Source organism: Amphiprion ocellaris, chromosome 21, assembly GCF_022539595.1.
Source record: "Amphiprion ocellaris isolate individual 3 ecotype Okinawa chromosome 21, ASM2253959v1, whole genome shotgun sequence".
NCBI classification, from domain to species: Eukaryota; Metazoa; Chordata; class Actinopteri; family Pomacentridae; genus Amphiprion; species Amphiprion ocellaris.
Genome location: NC_072786.1, coordinates 9,676,595 through 9,697,383, shown reverse-complemented (window position 1 = coordinate 9,697,383; position 20,789 = coordinate 9,676,595). Strand labels below are relative to the sequence as shown.

The following is a 20,789-nucleotide window of genomic DNA, read 5'->3' as shown; positions in this document are numbered from 1 at the left end:
ATTTGGGGACTTTTTTGTTGAATTTTTGGATTTTTTTCACACAAGGAAACAACATTTTTTGGTGCCCATAAATGAGGACAACCCAGCAGAACAACTCAGGGGTGTCTGAAAGAAGGACAAAGCAAAACAACCTGAAAAATAGTCTGAAGAATGGCAAAACATCTCACTGGGTGTTTGGTATCCTGCAGGTTGGGCATAAAAAGTGTTGAAAAAATAGATTTATATGTCAGGAATGAAATATGTACAGACTTTTTGAGCATTGAGTTTCCTCTGTGGGACCTGCATTTTTAACTCTCCTGCTGTCCTCATTTACGGGCACCAAAAAATATTGTTTCCTTGTGTGAAAAAAATCCAAAAATTCAACAAAAAAGCACCCAAATTTCTGAAAATTGGAAAAACCTTCAGGAAAAAAATTCCAATAATTCCTTAAAAGTTTCCCTTAAAAGTTTTATTTAAAAAAAAAAAACAAACCCAAATTTGGCAAGAAAATTCTTGTATATATTTTCAAAAAATGAGTAAAAATCTTCCAAAAAAATCCTAAAAATATCTAAAGTGATTCCATATATATCAGTAAAACTTCTAATATTCTCTTAAGAACATTCACATAAAAAAGGTTCCCATGGTTCGTTTATCTTCCAGACAACAACACGCACTTTGGCCTCAAATCGTTTGCGTATTAAATAAATCCCATTATCTGCCGTGTTTTAATCAGTGGGAGCCTCTGACAGTGGCACCAGGCTTCCTCCACCCCGCCCCCAAACCAAACTAAGATGTGCGTCTCCTCCTCCTCCTCCTGCTGCTGCTGCTGCTTTGACTACATGCTTTCCTGCCAGCCGGAGCGATCTTGACGCAGGAGACGCACACCGGCAGCTGCGGCCTCCGGATATCTGAAAAAGTCAAGTTTGGACGATTTAAAGAGTTAATATGCTGCATAAATCGAGTCCGATGGCGCAATGGATGATACTTTTGTTCTCTCTTTTCGGAGTTCTGCATGGAGACGGTAAGAACGCAGCTGAAGTTTGGCACTCTGGTGCGCAATTTTTACGCATTTGGAGCCTGACTGTGGTTGAAATTACGCACGAGTGTTACTTTGGGAATATTCTCGCCTAAACTTTAAGTAGAAAGAAAAATTGCTAATTTTATGTAAAAAAAAAAATAAATAAATAAATAAATAAATAACCACGCCTTCTTCTTCACATTATAGAATCTATGCCTACTTCTATACAAAGGTGCTGTCAGAATGGGAGGGCCCGAGCAATGGATGGACATGACTGCACTATCCTCCCATTCGTCCCCACCCACATGTGCAGGTAGGAAACAGCTGGTTTCTCTCCTCTGGAGGGTCTCAAAGTGGGGCCCAGCTACCAGGAGGCCTCCAACTGTCACTTCACTGATGTTAACGTTTTTGTAACTGGTGTTCAATAACATAAACACAGCTGTTCAGTGGAGATGTTCGAATGAAAGTATGCAATTTTGAGACATGACCTGTGAAGCCAGGGTATCTTTGAAGGCAGAAAATACCCCCGAGGGGCTGCAGGCTGCAAACGGGAGGAGAGCCACATGGTAACTACATAGCAGGTGTTAACAGTGGCCCCCTGGAGCACTTTTAACACTAAAGGGCTTGACTGTAAGAACACGGTGGTGGTGATTGATGAAATGGAGGAACACCTGGTCATCACTCTGAGGTCAGGAATGGAAACGTTTGCGAGAGTTAAATACAGCATTTTTTTAAAAACACAAATGCTATCGAAAAGTGACTGAAAAAGACGTGTTTTACTGCTGATGTTTCCCTTTAACCCTCTTGTCTTCATTTATGGGCACCAAAAAATGTTGTTTCCTTTTCTGAAAAAAAATTCAGCAAAAAAAATTGCAAAGCCTTCAGGAAGAAAATTCCAATAATTCCTTAAAAGTTTCCCTTAAAAGTTTGATTCTAAAAAAATCACCCAAATTTGGAAAGAAAATTCTTGTAAATATTTTCAAAAAATGAGTAAAAATTTCCCAAAAAGTTAGTAGAAATATCTAAAGCGACTACATAAAAATCAGTAAAACTTCTGATATTTTCTTTTAGAACATTCACCAAAAAATCAACCAAAACTCAGTGAAATTCGCTGGATTTTGGTTGATTTTTTTGTGAAATTTTTTTTTTAAAATATTTTTTTTAAGATTTCTTTTCTCCACCAAAAAATTGATCAAAAATTTCCCAAAAATGTCGAAAATGTGGGCATCAGAAATTTCACCGTGAAACTTTATTTTTTTCCCCCACATTTTAACTTTAAAATGGGTCGATTTGACCTGCAGGACGACACGAGGGTTAAGTCAAAAGCAGGTGACTGAGTAAATATGTGAAGTATTCCAGTATAAATCCACCCACATTCAGCTGTATCTAATACAAGTAGGAAACTTTTCTTCACTTGCTTCTTATCGTTGCGCACAGTAAAGAGTTCAGTTTCTATTCTGTATGAGGTTTCATGCTATTTTTGTTCCTGTTTGTTTACAGCGTTGTCCAGGAACAATGCTGTCGATCAGCCATAATAGACGAACTCTGCTGCAACGGCATCAAGATGGCCAGACAGCAGGGAGCCTGTGAGAGGCCTTTCTTCCATGGAGAGCCCTGGGAAACTAAAATATCAAAGGTGGACCTACTTCCCCACAGTCTGCACCTTCACACACCTTACTGTCACACTATACAGTAAAAAAAAAAATCCATCAAAAGTTGTGAAAATCTATGAGAATGGTTAAAAAAATAATAGAGATTATCTGTAAAATAATGATATTTTAACCTGATTAAATACAGTAAAAACAGTGAAATGTTATTGTCATGTTTTTTGGAAATTTTTATAAATAACTAAGTAGTTTTTTGGAAAAACGCAGATTTTTTTTATGTGTACATTATGTACAGTTTTGGTGTGTTTTCTTTATACAACTGATTTCAATGCAAAAGAAACAGTGTAATTTTATAATTACTATTAATAATACCATTTGCAAAAAAAATTAAAATAGACTTTGGATATGGACATTATTTACTGTTTTATAACAATCGACATGCAAACGATATTTATTTTCTGCAAATTTGGTAGACATTATTTGTAATTTAACAATTACAAAGAAAATCTGTGAAATAATAGTTTTAAACCCTTAATATACATAATTTTTCTTTCAAATCCCCACAAATATCTATAAAAGTACACATTTTTTGATTATTTAAATTCAATAAAAACAGTAATTTTACAGTCAAATGTTCTTTTTTTTATGTGGACATTATTTACAGTTTTGGCCTGTTTTTTTAAAAAAAAATTTTTTAATAATCAACAAGTTATCTGTAATTTAACAACCCCCCCCAAAATCTATAAATTGATTTTTCAACCATCAATATACCTCATTTTTATTTCAATAAAGGCAAGTATCTGTAAATAACAATTATTATATTAGATTATCTGTAATGTTACAAAACTGGAAAAATGTGTAAAATAGCAGCATTTTTGTGCTGATTTAAATACAATAAATAACTGTGCAAAGAGGATTTTTTTTATGTGCACATTATTTACAGTTTGGCCTATTTTTTAGCAGTCTACATCTGAATTAATCCCCCTTTTCTGTGATTTTTTGAGTTATTATTTGTAATTTAACAAAGCAGGGAAATCTACAAAGTAACAATAAACTGCCCGAAAAAAAATGAGTTAAAAACTGGTAAAAAAAACAAAACAAAACAAATCATCCTTTAGTTCAGTGCACATTAGTTTTTGCTTCATCAGCTGTCTTTCTTTCTGTTGCTCCTCCTGTCCAGATGTGCTGCGACTGCTGTGAACTCGGTCTGACGGCAGCCCGTCGGGGTTTGAGCTGCGAGCTTCCCGGTCTGCTGCTGCCTCGTCAGTGCAGCTACGCGGCCAAAACCTGCTGCGGCAACAACACGACAGAGGAGAGCAACCTGACTGCTGCAGGTAGAAGACCTAAACAATGTTCTCAGCCTTTTGTCTCGATCGGCTCCACTCCTTGTCTTACAATCGCTGCTGCGCTCTGAACAATCAAGGCACTCGACCATTTGCACACATTAGGTACCAAATGTCTTGAAGCACAGATGGGATTTAACACTTTCTACTAATACAGCTTATTTAAATGGCTTAAATGTTGTAAAAATGACTTTATCGATGGATAATAATTCATTTACTAATGACTTATAGATCAGCTATTACTAATAAGAAAAGTTTGTGCTGTCAGTTTGTCAAATCTCCCTCTGTTCAGGCTGTTTCATCACTTATTTGCAGAATGATCGTGGCTCAATATCCAGTTATTAAACTCCTCTTACCACAAATGCAGACAAAACTCAGATTAATCCCTTTTATTCATGATTTATAAACATTTATAATAACAAACCCGATTAAGAACATGAGAAAACCAGGAGAGTGTATTAGTGGATTAATAGTAGAGACACAGAATTTGCTCATATTAACAGTTTATAACAAAAACATTTATGATTTATTATGAACCATTAGTGGAAGGTAACTAAGTACATTTTCTCTCTATTTAATCTGTCTAAATCTACTTTAAGTTTACTAATTTATACGTCAACTCCAGGGGGAAATATTGTACTTTCTTCTTCACTACATTTATTTCACAGTTATAGTTACTTTTAAGATGAAGATTTTACACTTTGAATAATAAAAGACACTTTAAAATACATTTTAATCCATTATTCAGATGTTTCTGCATTGTTAACAGCAGCAATAGATAATGATTTTTCCCTCTAAACTTCTGTTTTATTTCAGTAAATGTTCAAATATCCCAAATTTCAACGAAAGTCAAAGATAAAAGAAAAATTGAAAACTGGATTTGTGAATCAGAACTTTGTTTTTCTTCTTTCTTAGATGTATCTGCTGTCCCTGTTTATAAAACTTTATGTAAAGTACTTAAAATATGCAGCAGCTACAACAGTAACACATGCTGAGACACTCAGGCTTCAGTATTGGTCATCTAATAATGTCATATATAATAATAAAACAGGAGTTTTATTTTTGGACTTCAACAACATTTTGCTGCTAATCCTGATGTGCTTTTACTTTTTCATTGCTACTTTTATTGAAATAAAGCATCTGAAAACTTCTTCTGCCACTGTGAACAACTAGCTGCACCACTAATTTACATTCTAAAAAGGGACGCTTGATAAAAAACTGGGAGCGAAACATTGACAACAATTGCGGTTTTTGTCTCTTGTGTCCCAACAACAAGCAGCTTTTCAATCCGAGCAGCTCTGTTCCCTGACAGCGTTGGATAAATGTCCTTGGTGTGACGTCTGTGGAGCAGATTGCTTCCAGTCACACAGATCACAGCCCGGGTCGCTCAGCAGGATAATCTGCAGACACCGAACCAAATGGTGACTCAGCGACAACTGGCGCCTTGTTGTGGCTCGTAGCTTTTGTCACCGTTCAGGGTTCAGGTGAAAAACACAAACAGATGGGAAGCATGGAGCTGCAAAAGCACTCAAAGTAGATCTAGATGTAGAGTGAAAGCCCAAGTTGTAGGAGTGCTAAAGTGTTGACCAATTCCTGTTGATTATAAAGAGGGTTTTTTTGTTTTTATCTCCATTTTCTAGCACCAGAAAAGCCTGAAGTTGTTACGACGAAGCCTCCAGACGGATCAAACACCTGCAAAAGTTTGTCGCCTTCATTTCTTAATGTGATCTTCTTGTTGTAATGAGAGTTGTAAGAAGCTTAAACACCAGCTGCTTGGCGGTTTTGTCCACCGTCAGCCAATTATACGTCTCCTCAGATCCGGGACACACATTGAACTCTGCCATGTCTTTGTGTGTTTTCAGACTCCAACTGCTCCCAGTTGTGTCTCGGTGACGGTAAATGTGGCTGCTATGACGGTTTTCAGCTGCGACGGGACGGAGTCAGCTGTGAGGGTGAGTTGAGAAAATGAAACCACAGAAACATTTTAAATGAGGGGTTTTAATCCATAGTGACTGCATGATTCTACTGGATGGTCAAAATTAGGGGCTGAGGAAATTTCACATCGTACCTCCTAAATGATAAATTGTAACCACATAATCTGAAAGTCTTATTGGTTCCTACTTTTGATGTGGCTGTTTGTAATCTTGGCTCAACATCCAGTTTTTAATTCCTTTTTTAGTAGAACCACAGACAAAATCCCCATTAATTCCATTCATCAGTGACTTGTTAACATTTATTATTACAAACTTGGTTGAAAAAAGTGAGGAAACCAAAGCTTGTACTAGCCTAATAGGACTAGGTTTTATTGGTAGCTGATGTTCCTTAGTGTTGGAGAAATATTTTGGAGATGGAAGTTGTGCAGGATTTTAAATTCAGTTCAGTTTTATTTATATAGCGCCAATTACAGTTCAAATTGTCTCAAGACACTTTACAGAACCCATATGTCAGAACCCCCAGAGCAAGCCCTAAGGTGTCAGTGGCAAAAAAACGTTCCTTTTAACGGGAAGAAGAAGAAGAAATTCATTTTCCTTGTTAAGTGCACAACCCCATTCCTGAAACCGTCTAAACAAACTTAGTTTTTGTCTTCTAAAACCTAATGATACCAGATTTTTAAGGAGTAAATAATGTCATTATCAAGATAGCAACCCAACCTCCATTTATATTTCATTTATATCTAGTAATGGGTCAGAAATTAAAGGAAAAACCAACATAAAGTGTCTTAGTAAGGCGTTGTTCCACCATGCATCGCCAAAACAGCTTCGTTGCAATGATTCTCCAAGCATCTGAAACTCTACTGGAGGGATGAGACACCAATTCTTCCAGAATATTTTTACTCATTTGGTGTTTTGAAGGCTTTATCCTGATCATGGGGGCATTGTCTTCCTGGAGAGACTTATCAGGATTGAAATAATACAGGCAGCAACTGAAAAGGGACATGAAACCTACAGACAGACAAAGGAACATAGACAGAGGAAACACTGAAAAGTGAGAAAACACACATGAATGTATCACAAAAACAACACAAAACCAGAAACCAAAAGCCAGGAACCATGACATAAGACAAAGGTGTTCACTCAGAACAGTGACTTTTCCCTCTAAAGAGACATTTGGACACCAGATTATCTCCCTGTTGATCTCAAGTCTTCAGGTTTTTCCTTTAATTTATAATAATAATGATAATAATAATAATACCTTTACTTATGTACCTAACATTATACTTGTTGAAAATTACCACTGAAAATGCTTCATTAAACTGATATTTCTTGTTTTTCTCTGCATGTGTCTCCTCAGACGTTAATGAGTGTCTGACCAACAGTCACAACTGCATCTTTGGTCAAGTTTGCATTAACACTGAAGGCTCTTTTCGGTGTCAGAGGGAAACCAGCTGTGGAACTGGATATGAACTGACAGACGACAACATCTGCCGAGGTAACAAATCAGAAGGACAGAAAAACATCCATAAATGCCATGAGAGTAGAGCAAAATTCTTTCTAAACCTGCAAGATTTGAGTCTTGATAAACTAAAAAGACATCTATAGTTTGAGGTTTTTGCATGGTTTCTTTCTTTCCTGTTGCAGACATTGATGAATGTGACTTGGGGACCCATAACTGTGGACCAGACTTCATTTGCATCAACACCGAAGGTTCGTTCCGCTGCAGACCGAAGGACAAATGCGGAGACGGTTACATTCAGGACGCCATCGGCAGCTGTATCGGTAAGTTCAGAGTCGCACCCATGCGCAACGTTTCGAGTCCTTTAGCTGATTGAGTTTCTTTCTGATCAGACATCAATGAGTGTGTGGTCCACCACAACCCCTGCCTGCCTGGACAGACCTGCATCAACACGGTGGGATCCTACACCTGCCGCAGCAACACGATCACCTGCGGACGAGGATATCACCTGACTGAGGACGGCAGCCGCTGCGAAGGTCGGCGCTCTCACAGAGTTTTCTTTGTTTGAAAGTCTGTTGTTGAACTAAAACGACGTGTTTCTCCATCATCTGCCTCTCTGTCGTCTTACAGATGTGGATGAGTGTCGTAGAGGCAACGTCTGTGGCGTCCACGGCTGCGTCAACCTGCTGGGATCGTATCGCTGCGAGTGCAAAGCTGGCTTCAACTTCAACAGCATCACCAAGTTGTGTGAAGGTACGGAAATACGTATTCTCATTGTCGCTTCAATTTTAATGAGTTTGCTTTTGTTACTGGGTTTAAAAGGTATATTATCCTTCAAATAATCTCCAAAAATTACACCATTTGTCTCTTATTTAACTAGAATCTGTGAAAACTGAAAGATTCATTGGATTTTTAACAAGGTGTGCTGTTCATCGAAACAATTTACCAAATCCAAGCTTATAAATTGTGATATTTCATCAAAATGACTTTAGTGTAGATGTTTTGTACAAAAATTCACCAAAAATGAATCATTTGCACCTTTCATTTTTTGTAAGAAATTAAAAATTCTACATTTCCTAATGCAACTGAAAAGTCACAATTCATTTGGCTGTAACCAACAGTCATGTGACAAAAATTCAGACACTTTTTCATTGGTCTGGGCTGAACTGCAGGCAGTGTTTGCACTGAGCATACAGGAGAAAGGTATAGAAAGATATTACAAATGTAACTACTAAAATATCCATTGTATAGTATAGAGCAGCATTTTTTCCTAGTGTTCGTAACACCTGTGGACACTTCTCGTCCGTGTAGATCTCACATTGTTTTTCAATTTTTGTGAAATAAAAATTCAAAGAAATTCAATTTTCTTTTTTCAGATTTATTGCATTATGACTAAGTCATACTTTACAAAAGACGTGTTTAAGTTGTGTCTACTTCTAGCTATGGTTGTGCTGCTTCCATAGAGGTGCAGGACTTTATATTGCTGTGAAAAATGAGCCAACAGTGAGTAAAAATGTGACAAATGGCCAGAAACTGCTTTGGGTTCAGAGGTTTAGTGTTCGATTCATCATGTGATCTCTGTGTTTTTAGATATCAATGAGTGCATGCATTATCCTGGACGACTTTGTGCCCACAAGTGTGAGAACATGGAGGGATCATACAAATGCAGTTGCACATCTGGATTCAAACTGGGCTACGATGGCAGAAGCTGTGAAGGTAAAACTCACCCTGAAAAGGCGACTTCTGGAAAATAAATTCTTGTATGATCTACAGCTCTGATTTCTGACAGATGTCAACGAGTGCGAGGCCAAACCTTGCAGCCAGGAGTGCGCTAACGTCTACGGTTCCTACCAGTGCTACTGTCGCCGTGGTTACCAGCTGAGTGACATCGATGGGAACACTTGTGAAGGTGATTTATGATTGATTTCTTATTACTATTGCTTTAAAGTACAAGAAAATGATCATTTGGAACATTTCCCAGGATCCCTCAGGTGTTTCTAATATGTGATTTGTGATACTAATCAGCCTTTCTCCTCTCAGATATCGATGAGTGTGCTACTGGAGGTCACGGCTGTTCCTACCACTGCTTCAACACTCCAGGAAGCTTCAACTGTACCTGCCCACCCAGCGGCTACACGCTGGCCAATGACTGGCAAACATGTCAAGGTCAGAAGACAAACACTCACAGATGTGTTCGGTTTTCAGCATTATTTGTAATTATGAAGCATCTTGGAGTCATTCTGGAAAAATCGAACTGTTTAGGATAAAATAGCAATTTAAATATTGATGGTATTGAAAAAAACACAGGCAGGAATGTGAAGTTTATAGTTTGAGCACTTTGAAATGTAGTCAGTTATGGCTTAGCATGAACAATTGGATTGTAAAAAAAATCAGAAATTGTTGTCTAACCTGACTACTTCAAAACCAAACAAACAAAAAATTACATCAAATCACACTGAGAGAAATTGTATGCAATTAAAGTAAGTAAGCATGTGATAGATATACAAAATACATTTTAACACTCTGAAGCTGATACTATAAAAACAGAAACAATAATTTGATTTCCAATTTTCCTACAGTCCTTGAACTTGAACGTTCTGTGATGTGCCACTTCATTGGAAAAATGTACCAAATCTAAGCTGAAAATCATGACATATAATTAAAAAATGTCTTCACTCAAGATGTCTCTTTAAGAAATTCTCCAAAATTAAACCCTTAAGCAGATTCTGTAAAATAAATAAATGAATAAATAAATAAATTCTGCCCTCTGCTGTACTACTGTGAAGTTATTAGTGACTGAGCTCCAACTAAGTCTAACCAATAGATACATGACAAAAATTCAGGGACTTTTCAACTGAACTTGGCTGAACTGGAGGCAGTGTACCAGAGCAAATAATACACAAGTATGGAAACACATTCAAATTCTAAATAGGAGAATATCTAGTATCTATAGTATGTATAGCCATCTTTTTTTTCCAGTTTTGAAAACAGCAACAACAATTTTTTTTTCTGATTTATGACATTATATCTGTCACACTGCACAGAACACTTTCTCCCTCCTTCCAGTCACAGTTGTTCTGTTTCCATGGAGGTGCAGGACTTTATATTGCTTTTAAACATGAGCCCAGAGTAAGTAAAAATGTGACAGGAGTCCCGAAGCTGCTTGCTATTCAGAGGTTTAACCTGTGATGTGTTAGTTTTACTTAACTAAACTCTTTCTTTTGTTTTCTCCTGCAGACATTGATGAATGCGCTGCAGGAACTCACACCTGTTCAGTCTCTCAGAGCTGCTTTAACGTCCTGGGAGGTTACCGCTGTCTGGCCTTTGAATGTCCTCCAAACTTCCGGCAAGCAGCGACGGGGTAAGAGCTGACTAGTGGTTTATAAGAGGGTTTGAAATGAAAGGTCTGACTGTCCTCGGCTGGGCAGAATGAATCTTGTGAGCACGAAGTTTGGTTTTAAGACTCTGTCCTGTCATCGTTTCGGCCTGCTTGGTTTTGGCCTCATGTTGACATTCACCCACAGTTTTTCGGGCAGAAACTCTCCAGCTTCCATTTTTACTCCACCCAGTGAGAACCTTCCTTTCATTTTGTCCCTTTCAGCCGTTGCGAACGCGTAACTTGCGAGTTGACGCGGGATCCTGCGTCGTGTTTCTTGCTGCCGTTGAGAATCTCCTTCTACAACTTCAGCTTCCCCACCAACACACCCGTGCCGGCCGATGTTTTCCGCATGGGACCCTCCAATTCTGTCCCCGGGGACCAAATGCGACTCGATATCGTATCCGGAGACGAGGACGGATACTTCACGGTGCAGCAGCAGGCTCACGGAGGGGTGGTCTCTCTAAGGAGGGTCTTAACCGAACCGAGGGACTTTTTTCTGACCCTGGAGATGAGGCTGATTCGATACGGGACGACGCATCTGTACACGGCCAAGATCGCTGTGTTTGTCACTCATGAGCAGATAATACGACCCTCAAGAACATTCCCATACTAGAAATATGTGATGAAAAACATAGGAATAGTGACTGTTGTGAGGGAAGATCACAGCTACAGCTTTGCATCTACTTGTTAATATGGTAACAATAAATCTATAACTCTTGCTGAGTGCAGGAAAACACTACAGCAGTCTGTTTTTTGCTGGATTTTGGAGGGTTTTTTGCATTAACTTGGGATTGTCCCTTATTATTCATTAAGGATCTGAGCTGTAGATAGAAATCCAGAGTCATGTGATTAAAAATACTCAGTTATTTACTGTTTACTGTGATATATGTGGTGAAAGCATTCAAAAACACTGCTTTGAAAGACATTTTGGACATTTATTGACTTTCTTGCTGAGGGTTAAGTGAGAAGATCGACTCCCATTTCATGTCTGTACAATAAATATGCAGCTAGAACCAGTAGCTTTTACACAATGGAGAATATAGGAAGCTTTTAGGAACTAACATATTGTTAAAGATCTAATTTTACTGGCTTTTTACAAACAACAAAGTGCGGTCAAGTCGATAGTTCAGATGTCAATGAGTTGCTTCAGTAAAATGATCCAATATCTCACCAAAATAAAACCATTAGAAAAAAAAATTATATTATTAGATGAGATCATTATTAGTGATGAAAGGAAATAGTTTGAACATTTGGGAGAAAATCACAGCTGCAGCTTTTAATCTGTCATTTATACAGGTAGTATCAGTCTGTAACTCTTGCTGAGTGCAAGAATTCACTACAGCACTCTGGATTTTGGAGGGTTTTTGCATTAGCTTGGGATTGTCCCTCATTTTTCATTCAGGATCTGAGCTGTAGATAGAAATCCAGAGTCCTGTGATTAAAAAGACTCTGTCATTCCCACATTTAAACCTATTTACTCTCATATATGTGGTAAAAACATTCCAAAAATATTCATTTAAACAACTGTCTCAACATTTATTGACTTTCTTGCTCAGAGTTAAATGAGAAGATGAACACCCATCTCATGTCTGTACACTAAATATGCAACTTTTACACAATGGTTCAGATAAGAACCTTTTAGGATGGAACATATTGTTAAAGATCCCAACTTCCTGGCTTCTTCTCCATCATATTTTAGTTGCCTGTGAATTGCTAAACGCTCCACCAAATCAAGGTTTGTCGTTTGGTTTTGGTAAAATGATCCAATATCTCACTAAAGATCAAACATTTCACAAAAAGTCCAAAAACTAAAAACAGATTTGTGCATCAAAGCTTTGTTTTTCATTTGCTCCCCTCCAATTAATCCCATTTATTATGCTCATGACCTCTTAGATTTATCTGCTGTCTGCATATAAAGCTGATGCACCAGTATTAATGATCCATGATCTCATAGTATATAATAATATATAATTTGAGGGGGGCTAAACCAGGACTTTTACTTTAAAACCTGCTTGCTCATGCAGGAAACTTTTACTTTTACGTTTCCTTTTACTTAACTGAAGAATCCAAATTAATTTTCAATCACTACCTTCCACATAACCACCTAAATTCTTACATATTTAATTAAAAAACACCTTTTGATCAGAGCTGCTGGTTGTGGCTTTGTATTTAACTTTCAGCGTTACAGAAAGATAAAGCTGTTTTTCCTTTTAATCTCAGCAAGAAAGCAGATAAATGTCAAACTCTTCCCTTAAGATGGAGCAAAATCTTTCATTTTGAAGCAAATGATTTGTTGCTAAACCAAAAACCCAAACTACTAATTGCATTTGTTTGTAATGGGCTTTGGCGCTGCATTTCCACTGAGAGGTACCAAAATCAAGTTTTATTGTATGTCAGCTGCCTTGTTTAATGGGTTGTCTGAGATTTAACGTGGCATTAAATGTGGAAACATTGTGCAAAATACCACTAGATGGGGCTTGTTAGTTGCTGAGGACGTCCACACTTTGTCAATATTGTTCATGCGCATCGACGGCAGCTCATCTTACCTCACATCTGTGTGGCAGCTTTTCTTCATGTACTGCTTGAAATTTAAAAAATGACAGATAAAAATGGCTTTTCTCTGTAATATCTGCACACACACACACACACCGGCTTTGGTTTCTGCGACTACTCTCCTGCTTCCTCTGCTGTGGTCATTTCTAATGCTGAAACCAATTTTTCCAACGTTCGCTTCCAAGCGGCTTCACCAACGGATCAAACAGGCCCTCGCCTTCAGCGGCCTGCAAGAAAAATAAGCGTGGCACTTATTTATGGGCACCTGGGGTCCCGCCAAGAACCGGGGGCTCAATTAGTGGTGGAGTGAGATTTTAACTCGCATGATGGATGGTGTTTTAGTGTTGGTATTGGGTGGTTATCAGTTAATTTGCTGTAAATGATACCAAAAAAGCCAGTAGCTGTGTTGGTCAGCTGGATAAATGCAACCAGACAAATTTTCCACTGTTTCACTTTCCTCCTGGTGGTTTTTGAGGGTTTGGTGCACATAAAGCTAATTGAAAACCCAAAGATATGAAATATATGTCAGAATCATTCCTCTCGATCTTTGAAATATGGAACCAAAATGCTGAGGTAATTGTTTTGTACATGTAAAATTAGTTACGAAAGTAGTAGTAACTGTAGCTGTTCTCAGTTTCAGTGGCTGGATCTGTCAGTTTTTTTCCGTCTTCTACAATAAATGAGAGATGACATTCATTCTTGCATGCCCTCTTCTGGTTTTCTTACCAGCCTGTTTTTCCTTGGTGGCGTTGCGCTGGTGTGGAATACCACACAATCATCCCCGCGGTTTGGCCTCGCGCTCGCCGAACAACTTGGACTCACCTGCTTGCTGCTAATTACATGGCTCAGCTCCCTCTGCAGTTTTTGAGGTTGCGTTTGAAAGCACCACTGTCCTCACGTTGGGGGAAGCCTCGCAAAAACACGATTCCGGGGTTTGGAATCGGAGGTTTTGGCCTCTTTTTATGGCTCGGTTAACCATAGAGGTCTATGGGACTATTCAGGTGTTGCCAGGTTCTCCTCGCTCGAGTCGCTTCGGTCAAAGCCGCTTCCTATGAACACTGTAGTGTACTCTATAGATTGAAATGGTAATAAATCCGCGCTTTAGATCCATGATGCCAGTTCAAACAAATCTGCTACTCAAACTTCATACCATCTCATAAGGACATAAAGGCCTGTAATTTGCTTCTTTTAAATTCAACTACAACTAAAGTCCAGCCCTAAACACCTCAGAAATATACTATCTAACCATAAACCCTCTAAAAAATAATGTTTCGGCTCAACAGCCAATCTTTTTGAGTTAAGATAACTGAGCAAAATAAGTCTGACCAACAAATTAGAATTAGCTTTTATGTGTCAAAAGTATTTTTAATTACTTATGATTTAATGATTAGTAGCATAAATACAAGTTTTTAAGTTGATTACTCATAAAATTAAGTTGTTCCACCTGGTATTCCCACATATTTAGAAAGATTTTTGGTGCTATATGCTTAATTGGCAAGTTTTTGAGTTGACAAATTTTTAAAAAATTAGGCTGCTCCACTGTTAAGTAGAAGGGGACTTGAAATCTTTACCTCAAGGTAAAGAAAAATTCAGTCAACAAGCTAATTTTAGTCTTCTCAACTTACATTTAGTGTTAAATTAACTAGCATAGAAATTTGAGTTTAAATTACATGTTATGTTGACGCAATTACCAACACTATTATGTCAACACAACTTGTCAAAGTAATGTTTCCAGCTTAAATAGATTATCTAAAGCAATGAATTAGATGTTTAATCATGCATTTAATCAAGTGGCAGGAATAGGTCTTTTGAATGACTTTCTAGTATCAGTCGAGTCAGATGTCCACCCTCCCTGAGCCTGGTTCTGCCAGAGGTTTCTTCCTCTCAGAAGTTCTTTTTTTCTTCCCACCGACACCAAAAAGCTGCTCTTAAACAGAATCGTTAAGACTTGATACATGTCCCTCTATAGCAAAATTGTGTCAGGATTTCACCTCATAATGTAATGTGCTGTAGCATATGTTGTGAATTGGATCTAGATGAATAAAATTGAATTGACTGAATGCATTGGTCTTCTCTTTGACATACTCTCCTCTTTTTTTCTACCCATTTTCCTTCTATCTTTCTCTTCCTTGTCCATATCCGTACTTGTGAAAGGTATACATTTGAATTTGAGAGTCCCTCAAAAAGTTCTTGGACTCAACAGAAACTTCACAGTAGAAACACTGTTCATGTATTATTTCTCAACATGGTCTCCTTTAACGTCAATGCACTTTGTCCACCAATCTTCACAAAGCGAGGTCACACCTTGAGCCTTCAGATTCCCCTCAACAGCATGCATGGCCTCATCATCTATTTGAAAATAGCGACTGAGCAACTAGAATTGCAGTTTTGGAAACAGATAGAAGTCAGACAGTGCAGTTTAGGTGAGTAAGGTGAATGGTGAAAGTGCCACAGTATTGTGTGGACGGACACATTGTTCTGGAGCAACAGCAGCCACCTCCAAGCTTTTTCTCGCCTTTATTCTTTGATTGCTTCAAACATTTAAGGCTTTTTAGTATACAGTTATGCCTGAAAATGGGAATTATGCTACAGCCTGAAATGCCTGAATTCGTGGCAGCTTTTCTACAAAATTGCAATGTAAGTTGCAATGTTTTAAGCGTATTTTTTGCGATGAGACAGTGGCAATTGGTAAAAAGATGCATTTTTTTCAGCTTTTAGAACACGTTTAAACATTTTAATTGACACTATTTATTCCTATACTAATTCTTTAACACACTCCAACCCATTTACACAAAAGCTCGAATACAACGGTGGGAAATTAGCACCAGCCAGATACTGGTTTAACATGAAGTAGTTGGTAGATTCAAGGCACAAAATGATATTAAATGGGAGACATTAGAATCACACATGCCTGGATGTTCAAACCATAAACAAGGAAGTGAATTCAGTGACGTATGTGCATTACATTTGCACTGGGGACTGCTATGATTGGTGGAACTCATGGGAGATGGGCCAAAATTGCACAGACATTGTGGTGACTGGACAAAATTGCAAGGTCGTGCAGAATTAGCAGAGATTGGTTAAATTTGCGTGAATTGGTGCGATCGCAACATCGCAAAATTCCTGGAGGGACTGTTTAAAGTACCCTCATAGTCTTTTGTATTTCTTGTCGTGTTTCATTTGTATCTAGCTGCTGTGGGGTTTGAATTTACCCGATGATGGTTCTATAAATTTTATCTTATTGTATCTTTTCAATCACTTCTGTCTGTTTCTCTTAGATCCAGAGCAGATGCTTCAGCCACAGTACGTTGTATTAAATCCTGTCAGCCTCATGACGTAAACTGTGCCCACAATCCCGTCAACCTCGTCACCCACACCGCCATCTCTCTGCCAACCTTCAGAGACTGCACTGAACCAGAAGGTAAGACTCCTGCTTTTTGGTGGCTTTTCATCTGTATTCTATCATATGGACACACCTGCATGTGTCTATGATGCTTAGAAGAATATGTTCTTTTACTCTGTATCATTTCAGTCAATGCATATTATAAATCTAATAGAAAATTCAAAAACTATTTGCAGCCTCAGTGAAGTAAAATCCTCCACCCACCATCCAGCCACAGCATATAAGATCCAGTTACTTATCTCAACCCACAGAACAGTAAATATGTGATTGGAAGAACTGAATGTACTCTGTGGTGTTCCTCTATCAGGCTGATAAAAACTTTAAATCCGCCCTTCCAACAGAAGTAGTTTTGCTGCGGACGACTGTACCAGCTGACCCTGCACCTCTGCTCAACGCAACGGATGTTTTCTTCGTCATCTTGGGTACAAACAGCCAGATCTTTGACGTGGTGCGGCGCTCCGACGATGGCATGATTATGGGTAAGAGCAGAGCGTTTCACTTCAAAATGGTAGTCAAGCCTTTATTATTAATACTAGAAATATTACATTTATTTTCTTGATAGCCAACAGTAAAGTTTAGTCAATATTCTCAATCCATGTCCTTCCTCAGGTGTAGTCCGGCAGGTGAAGCCTATCTACGGACCCACTGACCTTGTATTGGAGGTTTCTATGAACTATGTCAAGTCAGGGATCATTCTTCAACGCAATGTCATCATGGTTCATGTCTTCATATCCGAATTCTCCTTCTGAGCTAAGCAAATAACGTAATGAAAGTCCTGTAAACCAGCAATACAACATGCAACCTGATGTGTATTTAAATGTAATTTTAAACATCTGGACGTGCCACATTTACGGTGCCGAATGTATACAAAAAGATTCACGTTAATTTTCAGGTCAATTACAGTTGTAGTTTGCAACTTTTTCAAGTCAGTAGTCATTTAACACAACATATCTTCACACTCACTTGCCACTTGATTGGACACGTTTGTACACTCTAATGCAGTCCAATACAATAGCTCTGCCATAAAATCTACTTTCACAAAGCTTCTATTTTTTTAGATTTTGTCCATGTTGTGTAAATTCTGCTTCACTTTTATTATTTGCATCATAACAGTTGGTGGTGGTGGACATTACATTTTAAAGTGTAGCTGATATTTTCTACTGTCTTGTGTGTTACAGTTTTTCTCTGTTGCTTCTGTACATTTCTCAGATCAGAATGGAAATTCTCAAAACTGCTTGTTCAATCTTCACATCATTGTGTCACTTGTGCACATCAAAAAAGCAGTTTCTCATTTCTTTGAAAAAGTTGTAAACGCTTTGGTTCATCCATGCAAATGATTATGTACATTTCTCTGCTGTTTCCTACATTATCAATTGCTTATCTCATGTTGATCAAAATCTATTATAATGGGTCTCTGTTTAATAGTCTCACCCCCCACAACATTTAGGCATTAGTTCATCGCGTAAGTCTTTACATGCAAAATGGTTGAACAAGTTGTCATAATAGGTTAAGGATATTTCTATACATTTCCATTAGACTTTTTAAAAAAAAATCTGTCCTGAATTGGTAAATTGCTCCCAGGTGAATCTTGACTTCCTCTAATGAAGGGAAATGTGTGAAGGGTTAGGGTTTTCTGAATTGCCCAAAGACGCAAGAGAAGATATTCATGATGTGGATGAGAATTTGTGGCCCAGAGAACACTTATAATGACAACATGACTAAGCAATTTGACTGTTTTATCCACACAATGACACAAGGACTTGTCATTCTGATGGCACTGACATGTTCACTGACACAGATATTTACTTTTGAGAGATGAACTAAGGATTTTGAGCAAGAGACTGGCTTTTGCAGGTAATCTATGATGTTTTGCTATTTGTACAAATTGTTTTGAGAAATGCACTTACTGTGTTGCAAATGTCAAGGATGATTCGAGAAATGTACCAAAGTGACTGAGAAAAACTGTAATGTGTTGGATAAAATATTAGGAGTACTTTTACATGTAATAGGCTCCAATACACCATCAGCAGTAAAATGTTTACCTTTTTGTACAACGAGTGAAAATACAGAAATGTCATAAAAGCAGAATATGGCACAGATTTTGTATTGGATTGTACTGGAGTGTACATGTTTCTTAACAAACCGGCTGATGAGTGTGTATACACGGATAAAATAAGAACACATTGGTAGAAAACACTGGACTAAACACTGCAGCCTCTGTGAGGTTGTGTGTATTTGAGGCAGTGCTTTCAAACACAGTGCTAACTTGCTAATGATAGATAGACAGATAGACAGATAGATAGATAGATAGATAATGGTGGGTTTAATACCATGTTCATCATCTTAGCTTAGTATATTAGCATGCAAACGTTCACTAATTAGAATTAAACATGCCTAAGGATGATGGAATTGTATTAGTATTAGTCATACTGGATAAATTAAAGCTTTTACCTGATGGTGTGGCTTGATTAATAGTTGGGGCTCATTAAAATCAACTGAAATTCAGCATTAGAGGGTGTAAATGAAACATTTCAAGCAAACCCACAAATGGCAGGAAACTAATGGGAGCATTAGCGGATCTTTAATGTTACATTGTTGCCTTGTTAACATGTCCATATGGTATTTTTTGTGTGCTAAATGACATATCATGAGCAAACTAAGCAGCAAACTGCAGCATACGGCAAAGAAATTTCAAAAATTCCGATTCACATTTTTGTAGTTTCATGCATAACAAATCTAAGCAACCGGTCCTGTCGACTTGCAGTGTGGGACTTTCTGTATCATTGTGTTTTCAGAATCAGGTCCCAATTCCAGCATATATGGCTGAATTGCTCCAATATTGCAACTTGCTATTGAGCGACTTTACTGTGTTTCAACAGAGTTTTGGGTGAGCTGGTGTTCTTGAGCTGCAGCAAGTGGATGGACGTAGAGGCAGTAGATCTTGATACTGTAGAGGAAACAACAGTGTGTAGTTACATTTAAGCCATTTTGAGGCTGAAATGAGCTGGTTTCATGGAAAAACTAATTCTGAATATGTGACTTTGATGCACAGAGATGTGTTTTCTGGGTATTTAACGGGTTTATAATCTAAATCTAAGTCATTTTTCATGCCACAGAGGAGACTAATTTCTCTAAGTATGTGTTGAAACAGGAATTATACAAGAGTGAAAGATTAACATGGTGCAAATAAACATTATTCAGCTACATAACTGCGGTACATTGTGTTGAAGTTCGGTTTAGAATTTGTCGTCATGAATGCCGCTATGACACACTGCTGCTAAACCCTTAAAAATGTTTGATTTGTGCTCAATTTCGTCTGTTTTGACAGACCAAAAACAAAATGCTTCATTTATGGATTTGCTTTCAACAACTTTAATTGTGTGTTTTTTTTTACTGGCAGACTCTCCGACCATCTGTGAATAATAAAGACTCTTTGTGATTAATTGTGTTCATGTTTTTTCTTCTTACAAGAACCGCCACAGCAGACTAAACCAGCCGTCTTCTAGTTAGCATAACTGAGGTTTCCCCAATCTGATAGGATGTCCTGTTTTTCCTGTAACTCAACCCCTCAGATTCCTCCCGTCATACTCTACCACTTCCAGTTTGTGAGGATATTTCCAGTTATTCCACTCGGAAGATGAAAAATGGGAATTCTATAATGGGAATGTTGGTTTGCTTCTACAAATGCTTCATCCTCAGGCTGACAAATTGCTTGAGGTGGAAGCTTCTTACCATACATAATCAACTCTCCTCAGCGTCGAGCTGCCTTTCACCACCGCTGCACCGCTCCTGGCCAGTGGAAACAGAAGGGACAACCATACGGATCTGTAATCTAAAATTTGCCACACTACATGGAAATCACAAAGCCTTGTCTTGTGGTTTTTGCTGCTGCAGCTGCAACCGTTGACCCACAACTCGTCCAGACTGATTGAATCGATCATGTTTTAAACGCTGCTAGAGATGAATGGATGTGAGATGTGAATGCAGCTGCAGCTTATAGCAATTTTGAGGATTAATATGTCATAATAGGCACAAATTGGGTCTAATTTAATAAAATATACAGTACTTGATTGAAGCTTCCCACTAGTCCTAATAACTCTGCTGAAAGCCTCTT

At 38.0% G+C, this 20,789-nt stretch overlaps 1 protein-coding gene across 2 annotated transcripts; it reads left to right on the top strand.

Moving 5' to 3' along the window:
* Positions 1–479: 479 nt before the first annotated feature.
* Positions 480–20,118, top strand: LOC111573190 (fibulin-1-like). Of its 2 annotated transcripts, XM_023277223.3 has the most exons (17): positions 507–1,000; positions 1,205–1,310; positions 2,498–2,633; positions 3,785–3,938; positions 5,588–5,647; positions 5,810–5,899; positions 7,239–7,376; positions 7,526–7,663; positions 7,733–7,876; positions 7,971–8,093; positions 8,931–9,056; positions 9,130–9,249; positions 9,381–9,506; positions 10,578–10,701; positions 16,551–16,693; positions 17,017–17,154; positions 17,285–20,118. In XM_023277223.3, exons 1-17 carry the CDS (start codon positions 925–927, stop codon positions 17,422–17,424), a joined length of 2,082 nt encoding a protein of 693 aa, XP_023132991.2. In that variant the 5' UTR covers positions 507–924; the 3' UTR covers positions 17,425–20,118. The 2 variants fall into 2 exon arrangements, with proteins under 2 accessions (XP_035807296.2, XP_023132991.2); XM_035951403.2 differs by lacking the exons at positions 16,551–16,693; positions 17,017–17,154; positions 17,285–20,118 and adding an exon at positions 10,942–16,516 and having other exon boundaries at positions 480–1,000.
* Positions 20,119–20,789: the final 671 nt, after the last annotated feature.

What these genes read in the sequence shown, in the direction of transcription:
- LOC111573190 (XM_023277223.3), top strand. Translation starts at nt 925, where the DNA reads ATGCTGCATAAATCGAGTCCGATGGCGCAATGGATGATACTTTTGTTC. An exon ending in AGACGACAACATCTGCCGAG is followed by an intron (nt 7,377 to 7,525) that starts GTAACAAATCAG and finishes TTCCTGTTGCAG; the next exon opens with ACATTGATGAATGTGACTTG. An exon ending in CGATGGGAACACTTGTGAAG is followed by an intron (nt 9,250 to 9,380) that starts GTGATTTATGAT and finishes TTCTCCTCTCAG; the next exon opens with ATATCGATGAGTGTGCTACT.